General features: G+C 41.6%; 1 protein-coding gene across 1 annotated transcript in view; it reads left to right on the forward strand.

Moving 5' to 3' along the window:
- The first annotated feature begins 1,711 nt into the window (after nt 1–1,711).
- Nucleotides 1,712–17,880, forward strand: part of DHX33 (DEAH-box helicase 33) — a 19,296-nt gene continuing 3,127 nt past the window's right edge. Inside the window, 12 exon segments of the mRNA XM_006922232.2 lie at nt 1,712–2,191; nt 4,502–4,662; nt 5,306–5,533; nt 5,717–5,887; nt 7,920–8,105; nt 8,841–8,952; nt 10,354–10,513; nt 10,688–10,776; nt 12,504–12,631; nt 12,996–13,199; nt 14,714–14,800; nt 17,706–17,879. Of these exon segments, the coding sequence (XP_006922294.1) occupies nt 1,909–2,191; nt 4,502–4,662; nt 5,306–5,533; nt 5,717–5,887; nt 7,920–8,105; nt 8,841–8,952; nt 10,354–10,513; nt 10,688–10,776; nt 12,504–12,631; nt 12,996–13,199; nt 14,714–14,800; nt 17,706–17,879 (1,983 nt within the window). The 5' untranslated portion in view covers nt 1,712–1,908.

The following is a 17,880-nucleotide window of genomic DNA, read 5'->3' on the forward strand; positions in this document are numbered from 1 at the left end:
CAAGACAGTTACTTTCCCTTCTAGTTTTGGGTTGCCTTTCTAAATATTTAAAGGTAGGAATTGAAATTTTGTCAATTTATTTTTAAACATATCTGCTAGTAGTTCAACATGCACGTTTTCAATACCCCCTGGTCACTAAAGTGTCAGCAACTAGAGGAAAACTACCTCTGACCTGGAAGAAAGGGGAAGGAGAATTTTAAGAGGTTCACAAGCACAAGTTTCATGGAGATGAACTTCAGAGGATGCCTGAAGTCCTTCACATGGGTTGAAGCTTATGAATTCTTTGAAAATCATTTCTTAAATGCAGAGCAAACAGTTGCTTACCAGTCTTTCTATGGTGAATTAGCAAATCATTGAAGAGCTTTGAATTTAGGAGGGGAAGAAGGAATGAGTTTTATCTAGTTTTCCCTTCTGGGGTTCTGGATCTTCTCATTGATTGGTGTTTGTGTAATGGTGGTAGGGAGCACTGCAGAGAACTTCAGAGTCTGGCAGGAATTGTTGGGGGAAAGAAGGGTAAAAGACTATTTTAGTTCCATTAAACTCCCTCTTTCCTTGTTTGTATTACAGAAGCAGACCATGTGCATTGGGATAGTCATTTTCTGAGGAGAATATGATTGTCATAGAATATATCATATAATGCTTTCCTTTTATGTAGCCTGAGACCACCAGTATCCTTTTCAACATTCTAATTTTGTGACATCTCAATGACATTTATCTGTCAGCGTAAGAAACATCCAAACCTGTAGGGAATTTTAATCAGTTTATTTGAGGCAAACTGACGAAAATCGCTGGGAAGCAAAATCTCAACAGATTAAGAAAATGCTCCAGAGAATGGCAATTTTGCTGCTTATTTTACACATTAGAATCAAAGGAAGAGGTGTAAGGAATGTTACATGAAATCCATTGGTGGTAGATAAAGGGTGTGGGAGAAAGTAAAGCTGGGAAATCTCTGGGATTAAAATAGAGGGACACGTACTTCTTTTACATTAGTGGGTACAGGAGAGTTAATAATTAACACTTATAGCACATAGAGATGGTATTTGAGGAACAAAATTATAATGAGGGTTTCTGTGGTGTCCTGCTCTGGTGCAGTGAGTTATGCCTTGAGGGGTCTGGGGAATAAAAGGATTACTTTGACAATCCAAAGGTATGTTATCTTAGATGCAAAAAGACAATGGACTTATTTAAGGTAAAGATTGACCTTCTCAAGAAAACTACAGGTCTAGGATGTGACTACCTTCCAACCTGCTTTTGGGAATTTTTATGTTCAGACCATCCTATGTGATTAATTTCAATCTCTAAGTTCGTAGGGACCCCCATGCTGGCCTTCCCTGAGCTCGTCAGGTTTAGCATGTGGTCCTTCTTTCGGCCACAAATCTCAGAGTCTCAGTTTCTTCTTCTGTAAATTGGGGATACTGTCAGTATCTACTATATAATATAAATTGTTTAGAGGACCACACAATTGGTGTGTGTTCCCCTTGATTTTATAAAATTAAGCACTTTCCTTGAAGAGCGAGTATTATTGTGGGCAAAGAAGGGGAAACGCGCGTTGATCATAATTAGTATTACCAGAACAATAAAATGGGGGGAAGATCGCTTTATTATGCAAGGTTAAGGTCCCATGGAACCATAAACCCCTCTTTCGCTGTTGTCGATAGGGGTCTTTTTCCCCCTGTACCTCGGATGCTGCTCTCCCCGCCCTCAGGAAGTGAAATCCGTCCCAAGCTCCCAGTGCATGCTGGGAATTGCAGTCCCTTTCCTAAAAGCTAGGGGTGGCCATGAGGTCGGTCATACGTAGTCTCTGGGAGCTGCTAGCACATGGCGGGAAGGGGCAGCGCGCGCTAGCTGTTTGCGCTGGGGAGCTGCAGGAGCTGCCCGGCCTTGCCCCTCTGGTCGCTGTGTCCTGACATGTCTGAGGAGGCGGGCTTTCAGCCGGCCAAGAGATTCCGGCAGGGCTCGGGGCCTCCTAACCGCTCCGGGTACTGCTCTCCGGGGAGGCAAGTGGTAATGCTGCCGAGTGCGGGCGGCGGTGGCAGAGGAGGAGGCCAGAGGCAGCAGCCGCCCCTGGCCCAGCCCTCCGCCAGTCCCTACCTGGAGGCTGTGGAGCGGCAGCGGCGGAGTCTGCCCATCTTCCAGGCTCGGGCGCAACTCCTGACCCAGCTCCGAAACCTGGACAGCGCTGTTCTCATCGGTAAGTGGCCACGGCCAGGTTCTTCCTTGCTCCCTGTTTCTGGCTCTGCGAGAACAGTTTTTCTTAGGTTCCTCTCACCCTCTTTCATTTGTTTCTACGAGAAACCTGACTGCCTTTTCTGTGCCAAGCCAGGAGAGAGGCCTTGGAAGAGTGTGGGACAGCCCTGCTCTGGAGGTGCTTACCTGCCAGTGGGAGTGACCGACGTGTTAGGCAAAGACTCCTCTTCCGTGGGAAAGGGTAGAGGGGCATACTTTGGGAGCTTAGAAGAGTGGATTGAACCGTGGGAGGAGACGGCAGGGGAGTTGATCCCAAAGGAAGGGCATTCTACGCCAAGATTTGAGTCTGCTGCATGAGAGACAAGTAGTGGTGAGAAACAGTTCGATTTGACAGAAAGTAGTTTCTGGTGCATGAACTAAGGCAGAGTTGTAGATTGAGGACTGATTACAGGGGGCTTTGATCTCCAGTGTTTAAGTCAGAGGGGCTCCTGAAGGATTGAGTGGATGAGCCTCCAAAGTGGGGAAGAAGACCCAGAATAGTCAATAGTCAAAGGAATAGAGTTATAAGAAGGGAGTGAACAGCTGCAGCAATGTGGCCCAGTAATCCAAGGACCCCCAAAATGCTCCCTAGTTTTGGATGTGATGTACTGATTGTAGATCCCATGGAGCAGTATTTCAGCAGATTTGTGGAGTAGGAGCTGATTTGTCATTGGGCTGAGGAGTAAGTCGGAGGTGAGGGGATGAAGGCAGTGGTAGCAGGCTTCTGTTTTGAGAAAAAGTAAGGGGACTGAGAGGAACTTGCAAGTACATATTCATAGGTTGAGTGGAAGAACTCAGTAGAGAGAGAGACTGAAGATGGTAAGCAGGCACTAATATAGCAGAGGTTAGGGAGCATGGAGAAGGGAGGGCACTTGGCAACAAGGGCTAAAAGCACAGCTGGTCTGGACTATGATAAAGGATGTCCAAGAGATTGGGGTTGCCGGAGAAGGAAGTGAGAATGGGTGTGACTGCAGAAAAGCTTACAGGGGAATGTAGAGAGAGGTCACATTTGAGGACTGCTCTTTCTGCTGAGAATGGGAGTTTCAGGGCTTCAAGTAGGTCCTTGGGGCAGATGGCGACAGAAGACAGGCTGCAAAAACAAGAAAAGGATCGATGGTAGTGCTTGTGCCCAAGTGCATTTGGCCCACAACAAACTCAGATCTTCGTCTGCACAGCTGGGTTATTTTGCTTTATCAATGCTAGTTATCTAATATAGAAGCAGAAAAGATGGACAAGGAGACATTGATCCAAGTTTGGGGTTTTGCCTGGTGGATTCAGTAGGAGTGCAGAATAATCAAATTCTTAGTCCATGAATCTTGGCTAGGTCAGGAAGGGTAAGTGGTCAGAGGGGAGAAAATGGAAGAATAACGGGACAGTAGGACTCTGTGAGGTCAGAGAAATGTAGTGGTGGCAAGGAGAGGAAGGATGCACAGGTTTACCAAGTTCTTTGTTCTAAGTAAGCACTGTTAAAGGAGCCCACGAGGATAGAAAGTAACGGGTGCTTACTGTATGCAGGATGCTCAAGTACATGGAAGAGACAGACAGACCTTCTCTGCCCTCCGTGAGCTTCTGGGACTGGAGGACAAAAGCATTTAAATACTTTCACTCAGTATGTGGTAACCAGTGCTGGCAGAGAGATGAATGAGGCACTAAAGGAGCATAGTGGAGGCCACCATAGCAGCTTCAGGGGAGAGAGTTTAGGTCTACGTCATCCTGTAGAGTTTGCCAGGCAGACATCGTGACAGCAGGTACTTCATAATAGTGAGGGCCAAGGCAGAAGGTTTGGAAGAAGGTGGCAGGCTGGGAATAGTAAGGATTTTGTTATGGCTGCAGTTTATGTATGTCACTTCGTGTCAGAGCATATAAATCTCAGTCGTTTGAATATACAACCTTTTATATTATAATTTTATTTCATTTTGTTTTTACTATACCTATTATTGAATATTTATATTGTTTACTTTTTTTTTGCTGTCATGAACAAAGTTGAATAAAGCATCTTTGAAGCTATATCTTTATACACATCTTTAATTAATTCCTTATACTCAATTCCTGAAAGTGGAATGTGGGTCAAAGCATATAAACATTTTAAAGATTTTTCTAGTATAATTTGGCCTCCTGACAATTCCAATTAACACTCCACCAACAGTATCTGTGAGTCCCCATTTTCCTGTGGCCTTGTCAACTTTGAGTATTTTCTTTTTTCCTTCTGACTTTGAACTGTTTGTTTGGTGAAATTTGTTTCAATTTGCATTTAAATGAGACTTTTCTTTCCTAGGGGAAACTGGTTCTGGAAAGACTACTCAGATACCTCAGTACCTCTATGAAGTGGGGATTAGCCGCCAGGGCATCATTGCTGTGACTCAGCCTCGTCGAGTGGCTGCCATCTCTCTTGCTACTAGAGTCTCAGATGAGAAGAGAACTGAACTTGGGAAGCTGGTACCTAATTTACTTCTTTATGAGCATTTCTCCCGTCCCTGCCTTTTTTTTTTTTTTTTCCTGTACAAGCCTTCTTACACATTGTGAGCTTCTTTCTTGCCACAATAGTTCAGGCCTATCTCAGAGTTCTTTACCAGTTCCTAAAAGAGCAAAGGATCTAACAGGCTGTCAGTCTTATTTGCTTTGCTTTAAAAATCAGCTGGCAAGATGGATAAATTAGTTGTCTTCCTTGAGCATTTTTAAGGCTTCAATAACCTCTGTTAAATCTCTTATATGTCTTTCTAGAAAAATTTTAAGCATTTTTCTGTGTGGGTATTGAGAATGAGTCCTAGAACTATGTATGTCAAATGTATTTGTATGTGTTTATGCATTTCACTTAAAAACATCTTGGACATTTTTTCACATCTGTACATAGCTTCACTTGAAACTATAAAGTAGCTGGGGGTAGGAGACTAGTTTTAAATTCTTTGTAATGCTTATTATAATTACAGTTAAAGGTGCATGTCCATTATGTATGTCCACCACTAGACTGCATGCTTCTGAGGGAGCAGGGCAGGGTCAGTATTGGTCTTGTTCACTGTGACAGGACAAGTGCCTGGCACAGTGCTGGTTACACAGTGGGTGTTTATGTGCTTCAACATAGGTTGGCTATACAGTACGCTTTGACGATGTCACCTCAGAAGACACCAGGATCAAGTTCTTGACAGATGGCATGCTTCTGCGTGAAGCAATTTTAGACTCCCTGCTTCGGAAGTACAGCTGTGTCATTTTGGATGAAGCCCATGAACGGACTATCCACACAGATGTGCTCTTTGGAGTGGTGAAAGCCGCACAGAAGAGGCGGAAGGAGCTGGGGAAACTGCCTCTCAAAGTAGGTACAGCATGCTTAAGGAAAGGCCTGTATTCCTTCCTCAATATGTCTTCAGAACTGTGGAGAAAGTCAGTCATAATGGGAGTGGCACAGGCCCCATCATCTGCTTTTAGGGCTTGGGAGGGACACAGATAGACTGTTGCAATGTTTGTTTCCCATCATCCTCTTCCATCTTATACATAGGTTATTGTGATGTCAGCTACAATGGATGTGGACCTGTTCTCTCAGTATTTCAATGGAGCCCCCGTCCTCTACCTGGAGGGTCGGCAGCATCCAATCCAGATTTTTTACACCAAACAGCCTCAGCATGATTACCTGCACGCTGCACTTGTTTCAGTCTTCCAGATCCACCAGGTATGGGATGGGAAGCCAATTCCTGGAAAGGTCTGTTTTACCTTGCAGTACAGCTGATACAGCATTCATCCTTGAAAAGGAAAACTACGGAATGAAACAACCTGGTGAGCCATGTCATTGAGTAAAGAATTCACTTACCATGTCTAAGTTTTTATTCTTTTTTTCAGTATCTCTTATTTTCTCTAAAAAGAAAAATAATTTAACTCTGACCACAATCTTTACTCAGCTGAGCCAGAATACTTCCATATGTAGAACAATGGCTTGCAAACATTTTTTGATCATAACCTCCAATAAGAAGCACATTTTATGTTATAACCCAGTACACACTGAAATAAGTCTTATGAAACACTGCCTCCTTTACTACATGTAATATGTTCTGGTATTTTCTACTTCATATTAAACAAAGTTGGTATTGGCCCAATAATTGGGTTCCAATTTAGAATTTTATTTTTTTTTTAAAAAAATACTGTATTAGAGAAATATTTCAAACTCTCTTCTCATTTTATTAAACATTTACTTAAAAATTTGAGTGAGTAAATCACCTCATTTTTGTTTAATTTGTATTAAATTAACTGTTTTTATCTTCCCATTAGCTTTCTCAAAAAATTTAGAGACAAACTTCTAAAATTAATTTTTATTTTAATCTAAGTTATGCATGTGTATTTGAAGTTTAAAGAGTCAAGTAGTTAATTCTAAAAGCTCATTAAAAACCAGCGGTTGCTTTTACTTCCCCATCCCACATCCTGCTCTTTAGAGTAACCACCTCAAATGTCTTAGCTTTTCCCCCTAGATATTACTTTCATATTTCTAAAATAACCTGTTTATATTGCTATTTTTGACTTGTTGATATTAGACATTATATGTTAATTTTTTACTATGGTAGATGAGGATTTAGAAATACCCCTTCCCAACCTTTTGCTTCTCTCTTTTGTCATTTCAACATGGTTATATCACAATGTTTTTTAAATCAAGTATGTCCCTACATTGCTAGCAATGTACCATCCCAATGCCTTGTTCCTCGTACGAAACAGTTGTACGCGTTTTCTGTGTATGGCTAATTTTTTCCCAAGTGTCCCAACATCCATCATATGCCAATCATAAATATTTGTTATGTGTTCAAACATATTCCACTTTTTCCAAGAATCCTTTATGCTGTTCTTCTGCTCAGAGCAGGTTGCTCTCTTGGGCCTCCATGTAGCTGTCATCCTGACTCTTCCCTTTGCCCTCTTCCTGTGTTGGCTGTATCAGGTAGAAGAGGGGACCTGAGGGGACACTGTACTCAGACTTTGAGACTATCCCTGGGTTTTCACCCTCCCACAACCCCCCTCTCCCTTGCACCCAAGTCCTGAGTCTTGCTGGCTTCTCCAGGAACATTGGCACATCTCTTGTCACCGTATCCTCTAGCAGGCACCCAGGTTGGAATTTCCTCTGCCCAGCCAAGTCATTCACTTCCTCCTCCCATCTCTTCCATCTTTTAAGAATAGGTTGAAACTTTTGATCTATTCTCTTCTATTGTCTTTGTCTCTCTAGGCTTATATCTTCATGTCAGCTTGATAGTATTTTGGGAAAAAGTCAGTTTGTCTTGTTTAACTTCTAAAAACCCACTTGAGGTGAGGCTTTTTCATGAATGATGGTCGCAGATGCATTCAGGTGACATGGTAGCTTCGATGAGTCCTCCCACTGATAATGTTTTGACTATTTGAGATTTTATCCTATCTGCATGTACCTCTGAACATTTATCCTGTTAATACTGGACTAAAATAGTACCTGCACACACACATACATACATATATACATACATACATACATATGTACATAAATAGATAAATACATATTCACATATATACACATACACACATTATTATTATTAAATATTTTTTCAGTTATTTTGCCATCACGTACTTTACAGATATATCTGAACAGATTTCAGTGAAAGGTGAATAAGTGTGTTGTTAACACTTGGATATATTTCCCTTTGCAAGGTGAAGCACTTCTCTTAATGCCTAATAATCCCACTTTACCTTTATTATAGGAAGCCCCTTCTTCTCAGGACATTCTGGTGTTCCTCACTGGTCAGGAGGAGATAGAAGCAATGAGCAAAACTTGCCGAGACATTGCAAAGCACCTCCCAGATGGCTCCCCCTCCATGCTGGTCCTTCCTTTATATGCCTCCCTGCCCTACGCCCAGCAGCTCCGTGTCTTTCAGGGGGCCCCAAAGGTGAGTGCACCACCTCCTCTGTCCAGCCCCAGCCCTGGGCATGCAGACGAATCACCAGTGGGGCCTGTAGGTGTGCCTATTACCGGACTCCAGATAAGATTTATGGGACAGGACACTCAGTAATATTAATATTCCTGTAGCTGAAAAGCTGCAGGAATATTAATATGTAGCTACAGATACGGCTCTCTTGTGGCAAGAACAGTTGTCAGGGCATGAAGGAAAGTACAAAGGTAAAAGCTGAAAGGTAAATGAATGATTCTTCTAAGGTCCAACATAGCAAGCCACATTTGTCCATAATATCATTTATTGGGTGCCCATACTGTGCCAAGCACTGTGCTAACATTTTATACACCCTGTCTCTCATCCTCCCAAGAACTGGCAAGGTAGGATAGGATCCTGTTTTATAAACACTGAGGCCTAGAGAAGTGAAGTAACAATTGCTCAAGGGCCACACAGTAAGTAACTGGCAGGGCCAGGGTTCCAGCTCATCTACCTGCTTTTGGATCTTGTGTCTATTCGCTACATCTCTTCACCTCCAAATAGGCTTTTAATACTGGAATACTCTCCTCCCCCACTCACTGTAATGACTGACCTTCAATATTGATAGCTGGCATTAATAACAAAATCATCTTTTTTGATCATGAGTTAATTATAGAAATTAATGGTGAGGAATATGCTTGAAAACTTCTGAATCATGTGTGTCATACGGCTTTTTGGTTTTCTTCCTCCTTTTAGGGCTATCGCAAAGTGATCATTTCAACCAACATCGCTGAAACCTCCATAACCATTACAGGAATAAAATATGTAGTTGACACGGGCATGGTTAAAGCAAAGAAGTATAATCCTGGTGAGAATTTGTAGTTCATGAACATCTCTTCTGTGTATAGTGAACAACCGTGGAGTTTCCTGTAGTCCCACAGTTTCCCCCAAATGAGCATTCTATGTTTGTAACTAACTGAGATTTGGGTGGCAGGCACCAAAAGTGAGACAGTCTGGGAGCCAGGTCCAGAAAGATCTGAGGTAGATATGAGACAAGAAGGACGGGCAGAAAGAGAAGCCCAGGTTTGACAAACTTGGGAACAGAGGCTCCGGAACCTGGACAGAAGGTTCAGAAACTGTCAGAAGTTGAGTGAGAATAATAGCACTAGGATCAGGGACAGCCTGATACCACATCAAAAGGCTCTTGTCAGAAATACTACTTGAGCATGGCTGGTTCAAGTTTCAGGTTTCCCAGGATTCCCTAGGCTGGGGTGAGGTGCTAGCTATGTCCTGAGCATGTTCAGCGAGAAGCTTGCTTAAGTCATTTTTCTTCATGTTTTATACCTTGCTTTATTCTGCAGAGGATTTGAATCAGCTGAAATTATTGCTCCCAAATATTTAATTGAAAATGCACTACAAGCTGCTGACTTTCACATGTGTATCTCTTGGAGATGCACATGTGAAAGGAGTTGGTTCTTCAGTGCCTGGCACAGAGTACACCTTTATCAAGAAAATGAGTCTCATTTACTCCTAGGAGTAACAAGATAGCACATTGTCTCTCTTTTACAGTTGAGGTGGGAGGGAGGATACAGTGCACAAGGGACTGGAGGCATTTCATTCTCGAGTCATTGATTGATAGGGTGACAAACTATCCTGGTTTGCCAGAGACCGTCTAGTTTTCTCAGTGAAAGTCCCAAGTCTTGGGCTAACTAGGGTTGTTGTCACCCTATTATCTAAGCCATTCCTCTGAAATTTACTCCTCTGGCCCCTTCCTTCGAGCATGAAGTTTTTCTGATGTTTTAGTAACAGATTTCACACAGTGTCCACTGCAGGGACACAGCAGTTTCACTGCAGAACAATCTGGTTTTGTGCTTTCCGATTTAGACTTGAGTTTTTTTGGACTCATGTCTTACAGCAGCGGTCCCAACCTTTTTGGCACCAGGGACCAGTGCTCCTTTGAGGATCTAATGCCTGATGATAGGTGGAGCTGAGGTGGTGATGCTAGCTCTGGGGAGCGGCTGCAAATACAGATGAAACTTTGCTTGCTCGCCTGCCACTCACCTTCTGCTGTGTGGCCTGGTTCCTAACAGGCCATGGACCTTCTGCTGTGTGGCCTGGTTCCTAACTGGTCCACGGCCTGGGGGCTGGGAGCCTCTGTCTTACAGAAAGGATAACTGGTGTTCTGAGGAATGCTTCTTTTTGTACACACTGTAGAAACAGTTTGTTTGTGTAATGAGTGAAGTGCTAATGTGGGCCATTCTCCCTCCAGTCAGTGGCCTGGAGGTATTAGCTGTGCAGCGGGTATCAAAGACCCAGGCCTGGCAACGCACAGGACGGGCTGGCAGAGAGGACAGTGGCATCTGTTACCGGCTCTACACAGAGGATGAGTTTGAGAAGTTTGAGAAGATGACTGTGCCAGAGATACAAAGGTAGGCCCAAGGCGCTCCTACCTACACCCCTGCCATTTGTCCCCATATCTCCCTTTCCAGCTTGGTCATGTCTTCCCAGAGCCACAGTTCTTACTAACACTTCTCAGTGGATGGTTCTGACTCACTGGCTGGAAGACCAGGGAGAGTGAACAACCCAAGTCTCCCTCTTTATAGGTGTAACCTGGCGAGCGTGATGCTGCACCTCCTAGCAATGAAAGTCCCCAACGTTCTCACCTTTGACTTCATGTCTAAACCGTCTCCAGGTAAGTGGAATCTTCAGTGGAGTAGGTGTACAAGTGGACAAGCAGCAGCAAATGGACTCTAAAAAATAATATTTCATTCTCTTGCAGAGAACATTAAATATCAGAGAAGCATCTCAGAATCATGAAAGGATAGATTCTGTGCCATCAGCACCATCCTGGTGCAGAAACAATGGCTTCCTATAGGGCTTACAGTCAGTTCCATGACCACAGGCACCAATGAAGGTAGTTGAGGGGGATCCATAGGTTATGCAGAAATCTAATGAAATTGTACTTCAGCCAGCAAAAGGACTGAACAGATCAAGCTTCTTAGCTTTTGAGTGGAATTTGATCGGTTCCCGCCCTTTTGTGACAGTCTCTCCATGGAGGAAGAAAAAGTAATTGGGATTCTTAATGATGTAGCTTTGGCACTTGGCACCTCCTCGTTACATCATTTTCCTTTTCTTTATTTTCTCTCCCTTTTTTAAGTGAAGAAATGCAATTGGCTTTTTTAAAAAAGTAAAAATTGATGGGTATACAAGCATTTTTCAGGTTCTTTGTTTCCTGTTCCTGAAGCCACTACTGTGACCATTTTCCAGTCTTCTAGAGAAAAATCAATGCACATGGAAGTATATTAGTCTCTTTAAAACACAAATAGCAATACACATTGTTCACTCTTCTACACTTTATTTTTATTTTCTTCCAGTTTTATTGAGATATAATTGACATACATCACTGTATAAGTTTGAGGTTAACAGCATAATTGATTTGCCTTACATATATTGCAAAATGATTACTGCTATAAATTTAGTTAGCATCCATCATCTCATATAGATAGAATAAAAAGAGAAAGCACAAAAAGAAAAAATTGTCTTTTTTCTTTACATTGCTAAATTCCTACACACAAAGGAAGAACATGCATGTAAGGTAGAGGTAGTAGTAAAACCAACACCTGTGTGTCCCTTACCAGTGCCCTTGAAGCCCCCTGGACCCCTCCCTGCTGTATTCGATTCTTTCCCACTCCCTTGAGGTAACCCCCTCCCACATTTTGCTTGTAGTTCCCTTGCTTTTCTATAATGTTTTATTATACATGTGTGTATCTCTAATCAATGTATTATTTCAGTTTGCATGTTTATCGATTCTTCAGTAACCTTCCCTTTTCATTCATCATGTTTTATAAGGTTTATTTGTGTTGATGCATTTTCACCACTGAATGCTATTCCATTCTATGAATAAAGCAAAGTGCACTTAGCCATTCTGTTGATGAGACATTTGCACATTGCTTTCTGCACCTAATATATTTTACACATCATTTTCTCTCAGTATGTAAATACTCATTACATCTTAGAAATGCTTTTTTATTCTCCAATAGGGAATGCATTTACATGGTTCAAAATTTGTAAAGTATAAAAGAGTGAGGCACTGGTGTTTCCATTGTCATATGTGTGCTTCTGGAGATACAGGTCCCCTACGTATATGAGCATGTCTGTGTGTGAAATTCTTAAACTAACATCACTGCGTCTAAAATTTACATACATATTGCCAAATTACAGACCATTCTTTAAAAAGGCAATTGAACTGAAGGCAGTGGTGTCATTAACAGCTTTGAAAGTGTGTCTTGGGAACAGCAGTGGTTGTGATCTTTGCTGTGGTTTGATCAGTTGTAAGTTAGGAGAAGCTCCCAGAAATACTGAACTAGCTGCAGCTCCTTTTTTGGATTTTTTGGCTCCTTTTTATGTCTCTTTCTTTAGATCACGTTGAGGCGGCCATTGCCCAACTGGACCTGTTAGGTGCTCTTGAACATAAGGATGACCAGCTTCCCTTGACTCCACTTGGAAGAAAGATGGCAGCATTTCCTTTAGAACCCAAATTTGCCAAAGTAAGTGATACCATCTCTTTAGCCCCCTTTCTGTACATTACAGCATCCCAAAGTAGACTCCTAAACCCAGTGCTTCTAGATTAATCTTCACTTTTTCTCCTAAATAATTATTAACCCCTACTTTGTGTCAACAATGACTTCTGTTCTATGTGGGATTCAAACATATTAAGTCATGAGCTCTACCCACAGAGAATGTGACAGTCATTCATCTTTCAAAAAAAATAAAGTAACACACCTTTGTGGTTTTAGAAACACCTGCCCTTTAATACCTTAGAAGGGAAGCTGCAAAAGTAGTATACAGAAATACTGTATTCAGAAGCTAGAAAGAATCTTGATTTATGCAGTTTTAAATTTTGATTTGCAGACCATCCTCCTGTCCCCCAAATTCCACTGTACAGAGGAGATACTGACCATTGTCTCCCTGCTGTCTGTGGACAGTGTTCTCTACAACCCTCCCTCCCGGCGGGATGAAGTGCAGGGTGTCCGGAAGAAGTTCACATCCAGCGAGGGCGATCACATTACCCTGCTTAATATCTACCGGACCTTCAAAAATATAGGAGGAAATAAGGTGAACCTTGTCTCATTCCTTTTCTCTGATGATCCCTCCTTTCAGACATGTGGTTTAAGTGGATCTTCCCTTTTTTGGCTGAATCACCAAAAGAGCCACAAAAAGAATGCCAGATGTCATTTCAGAAACATCTGCGTACAGGGACAATACGAGGAAAGAAATGTAATTCCTGCCTTTCACTTTGCCTGTGTTTAACTCGTACTTAACGTGAGCAAGTTAGTTAAGTGTTTAAGTGTTTAGTGACCCAGTTCCTTAACTACCAAACTTGCTTCTAATTTTCTTAATCATAATTTTTGCTTGTATGACATTTGCCTGTGTTTAACTCGTACTTAATGTGAGCAAGTTAGTTAAGTGTTTAAGTGTTTAGTGACCCAGTTCCTTAACTACCAAACTTGCTTCTAATTTTCTTAATCATAATTTTTGCTTGTATGACATTTCAGTTCCTTGGAACAATGTGGAAATTGGCAGTATATTGTTTCATTTATCAATACAATCAATAATTATTCCATGATTTAATTTCATCTGCATTTTAATATAGTCAATTCTTTAAAAAAAAAAAAAAAGCTGCCACCCACTTTTAGCAACTGTGAACATTTTGCTATATTTGCCTCAGTTTATTTTTAAGGAAATGAAATGCTGTAGATTTATACAGCAACATCCCTGCCCTGCTCCTATCCCACTCCTTCCTCTCTATTTAACTACTGTCCTGAAGTTGGAATGTGTTCTCATGGGTGATAACATACTTTTGCTTCATATCTATGAACATTAAGTACTATAAGTTCTTACACTGCCCTCTTTGCAGCTTGTTTCCACTTTCAGCACTGCAGTGAACATTTGTACAGGTCTCCTTGTCCACAATGGGATGAATCTCTGGGGTCAACACCCAGGAGTGGACCAGCTGCATCCAGCTTGACCAGGCTGGCATGTGGCTCCCCAGAGTTGTCAGTACCTTTTCATACTCCCCATGATATGTATAAGATCCATCTTCTCCAACTTTTAGTTGAAATGACTTTAATTTTTGCCAAGTTGATGAATGCAAATAGTATCTCAGCTATTTAAACTACTTTGCCTTGATTTCTCAGGAGACTTAGAATCCTTATGTAAGTTTATTGGTTACTACTCATTTCTAGTTAATCTTCTGAGTTGTCTATTCCTATCTTTTGTCTATATTCTACTAGATTATTGGTCTTTTTCTTATTGATTTGTAGGAGTTTTTTTGTGTGTGTGTGTGTTTTTAATGTGTTCTGGAGGTATATTTCCTTTATTGGGTATAGTGATGCACACTTCTGTCTGTAGCTTCATGGTGACTTGATATAAGAAAATTTTTACTTTTACTTTAGTTTAAATTATTAATATTGTTTCTTATGGTTCATGCTTTTTGATATAAAGATATTTTCCTGTATTTATTTTTGGCAACTGAAGTTTTCACTCTGAATTAAACTATGTGCTAAAATGTTATATTATTTTCTCCATGGAAATAAGATGGTTGTGATATCTTTTTTTCTCCTATTCAGGATTGGTGCAAAGAGAATTTTGTCAACAGCAAGAATATGATGCTAGTAGCTGAAGTCAGAGCACAGTTGAGGGATATCTGCTTAAAGGTATTCTGCCTTGTTCTTTGAGGGGAACTAAGCTGTCACTTTTTTCTAGGTGAAAAATTTTTAATTGCTTATTGCTAGTGATTGCAAAAGAAACTCTTGTAGGAAAATTTTTAAATAAGGAAGAAAGTAAAAATTACCAATTCTGCCTCTATTTTGATCTATTTCCTCATAGCCTTGTTTTTAAATGTTTATTATGCAATTAAGTTACATTGTATATATAATTTATACTCAACTTCCAACTGTCCAATGTTAGAATTCTTCCTAAGACTTTTTTTTTAGTAAGAATGTCTTTTTTTTGAGATTACAAAAGCAGTGCATAATTGTTACAAATTGATGCAGTGCAGAAAATAGTGATATGTAACACCAAAAGTTTCAAAGTCTCCTGTGCCTCCAAAGATAAACCACTGTTAACAATTTGGTATAGATCCTTCTAGAGTTTTTTCCTGTGTGTGTATGTTTTTGTGTATGTGTGTGCATACATACACATGGATATATATGTAAAATTTTCTTTTTAAAACAAATATGCAACTTGCTTTTTCCCACTTGGTAGACTTCTTAAATACTTAGTGTGTCTGGGTTGTCTTTCGTTGTATGTGTCTATCTCATTCTTTTGAGTAACTTCATAGCATTTCATTGTATCCACTACGTTTTACTTAACCAGGCCCTTAATGATGGTCATTTAGATTATAATGACCATCCTCCTACATATGTTTGTGGCCTGGTACACATAGAATGATGAATTCATGGATGGTGAATTTGAGTCTTAATAGTTATTGCCAAATCATCTACCAGAAAGTTTTCTATTAGCTTATATTCCCTCTTAGAGTGCATGATGGTTTAAACTCCTGTCATGCGTATATTTAATGATTGAAGGACACTCCACATTTTACATCAGAGGTAGCAGTAGTTTATGGAAGCATCTCCTATTGCTGAGCACTGAAAGTGCCCACTTTTTGCTGTTATAAATAAGTCTGGTGAAGATCTGTTCATCAGGCCCCTTCTGAGAGAGCCACCTCAGTGCATACCGTCTGCACAGTCCTAGGAGAGTATTGCCTGTACCCAACCTGTGTCTTATACCAATGGCCTCTTGTTAGCACTGAAGCTATTTCTTTCCGTAATAGCTTGCAGTGTTCTGAATTATACACATTTTTCTAACCCTGCTTGCCCTTGGACAGTTTTCTTTCCAGACCATCTCTTGGTTTCTTGAGTTTTCTGTTTATTAATGACAGTAGAAGTGGTGCTCCTCTGTTAGTTCTGACTTAGGAAGCTTTAGTGGCTGACCAGGCCTCTCTTTATATGCCAGACCCTGATCAAAGTCCAAGGGTTTTACAAATCTGCCTAAGACCAAGCATCTTAAGGAATAATCTAGAGGGACAATCTGACATGTGCGTATGTATATGTATATGTGTGTGTGTATATACACATATACACACACATATATAAATATGTGTGTGTGTGTATATATATATATACATACACATACATACATGAATAACTCATGTGAGGAGCCAGTAATAATTATAATCACATATGTTTATGAAATAATTATTAAGACACTGTTCTAAGAACTTTTCATGTGATTGCCTTATTTGAAATCTTTACTTCACCCCCATAAGGTTGATTCTGTTGTTATTCCCATTTTACAGATGATGAAACTAGAGCCTAAGGAAGTTAAGTAATTTGCCCCAAATCACACAGCCAGTGAGTAGTGGAGCTGGCAGACTGAAAGAGGAGACTACCAGTTAGCAGTAGGACTCTGGGCTTCCTGGGGGTGGTGATCCTGAGCTACATCCTGACAGATGAGGAAATAATGTCTTCATCAGGCCAGGATCAGCTGATTGCAAAGAACTAAACCTCATGAGCTACCTTAAAGGGAAAAAATGGGAATAAAGAGGTATCTCTGGGAACCTATGGGCAGGAGATAGTCCAGCCCCACAGGGACTGGAATGAGGAACCAGAAGAGGCTGTCAGGAGCCAGCACAGCTTTCTCTGGGCCTGCTTGACCGCTCATTTTGGCTGTTCTCTGCGTGTCTCCCCCCTCTCACCTTCTGCTTCAGCACATAAGTGACTGCTTTTCCTGGCCTCCCACTCAAGAGACTAACAGGGATTGGTCAGGTTTCCCATATTCAGACTCCAGATGCCTGGAGGAGAGAAACTGGCCCAGTATGGATCAGGCAAGTGTTCACCACTGGTTCAGCTGTGGTCTGGGGTATAATATAAGGTGATGTGACCTGCTCAGTGGGTGGTGAGCTAGGAGACACTGATGACTGGCACTTTCACCGTGGAGCTGAGGGGTGTTCTGTCTCCTAGGAGACACATACGAAGGCACCCTCATGGAATGGGCCTAGGGAAGAGAAGGCAGTTGATTTTGGAGGACCTGAGGAGGCTCATTCACAATTTGAAGCTTGCATTGCTTTGTCAGGAGCAGTGGAGACATCGAATGTTTTTCGGTGGATGAGGAATGACTCAAGCTGTGCTGGACGGAGCTTAATGTGGCAGTAGTGTGTGGATGGATGGGATTGAGGAGATGATGAATGATGCAGCTGAAGTCAGAGGGAAAGGCCTTCCCTTCCTGGGATGACCTGGGAGATAGTTCTATGAAGGGGTGGGTGCTGACTCACCTAACCTGTCTGTGGTTTGGCATCTTATATTAGTCTCCTTCCCAGTCCCTCTTCTCCCAGGCTGTGGTTTTCCCATTTTTAGTCCACGCTCCTTTAACTGGGCCTCTTTCCCACCCATGCTGATCTCTAAGGCATTTGAGGAAATCACCTCCAAATGGCAACATCCACTTTGTTAGGCTTGCAGTGTGGGCTGCATTTTAGATGCAGTTGCTCCAGAGACTATGCAGTGCTGAGCAGTATATATGTTTTGGGTCTTTTCCATATCTTGCTTCCTCCTTAAACAGATGTCAATGCCAATCATGTCATCCCGAGGAGACACGGAGAGTGTCCGCCGCTGCCTGGCTCACAGCCTCTTCATGAGCACCGCTGAGCTTCAGCCAGACGGTACTTATGCCACTACAGACACCCACCAGCCAGTGGCCATCCACCCCTCGTCCGTCCTCTTCCACTGCAAGCCAG

The sequence above is a fragment of the Pteropus alecto genome, unplaced genomic scaffold (genome assembly GCF_000325575.1).
Source record: "Pteropus alecto unplaced genomic scaffold, ASM32557v1 scaffold398, whole genome shotgun sequence".
NCBI classification, from domain to species: domain Eukaryota; kingdom Metazoa; phylum Chordata; class Mammalia; order Chiroptera; family Pteropodidae; genus Pteropus; species Pteropus alecto.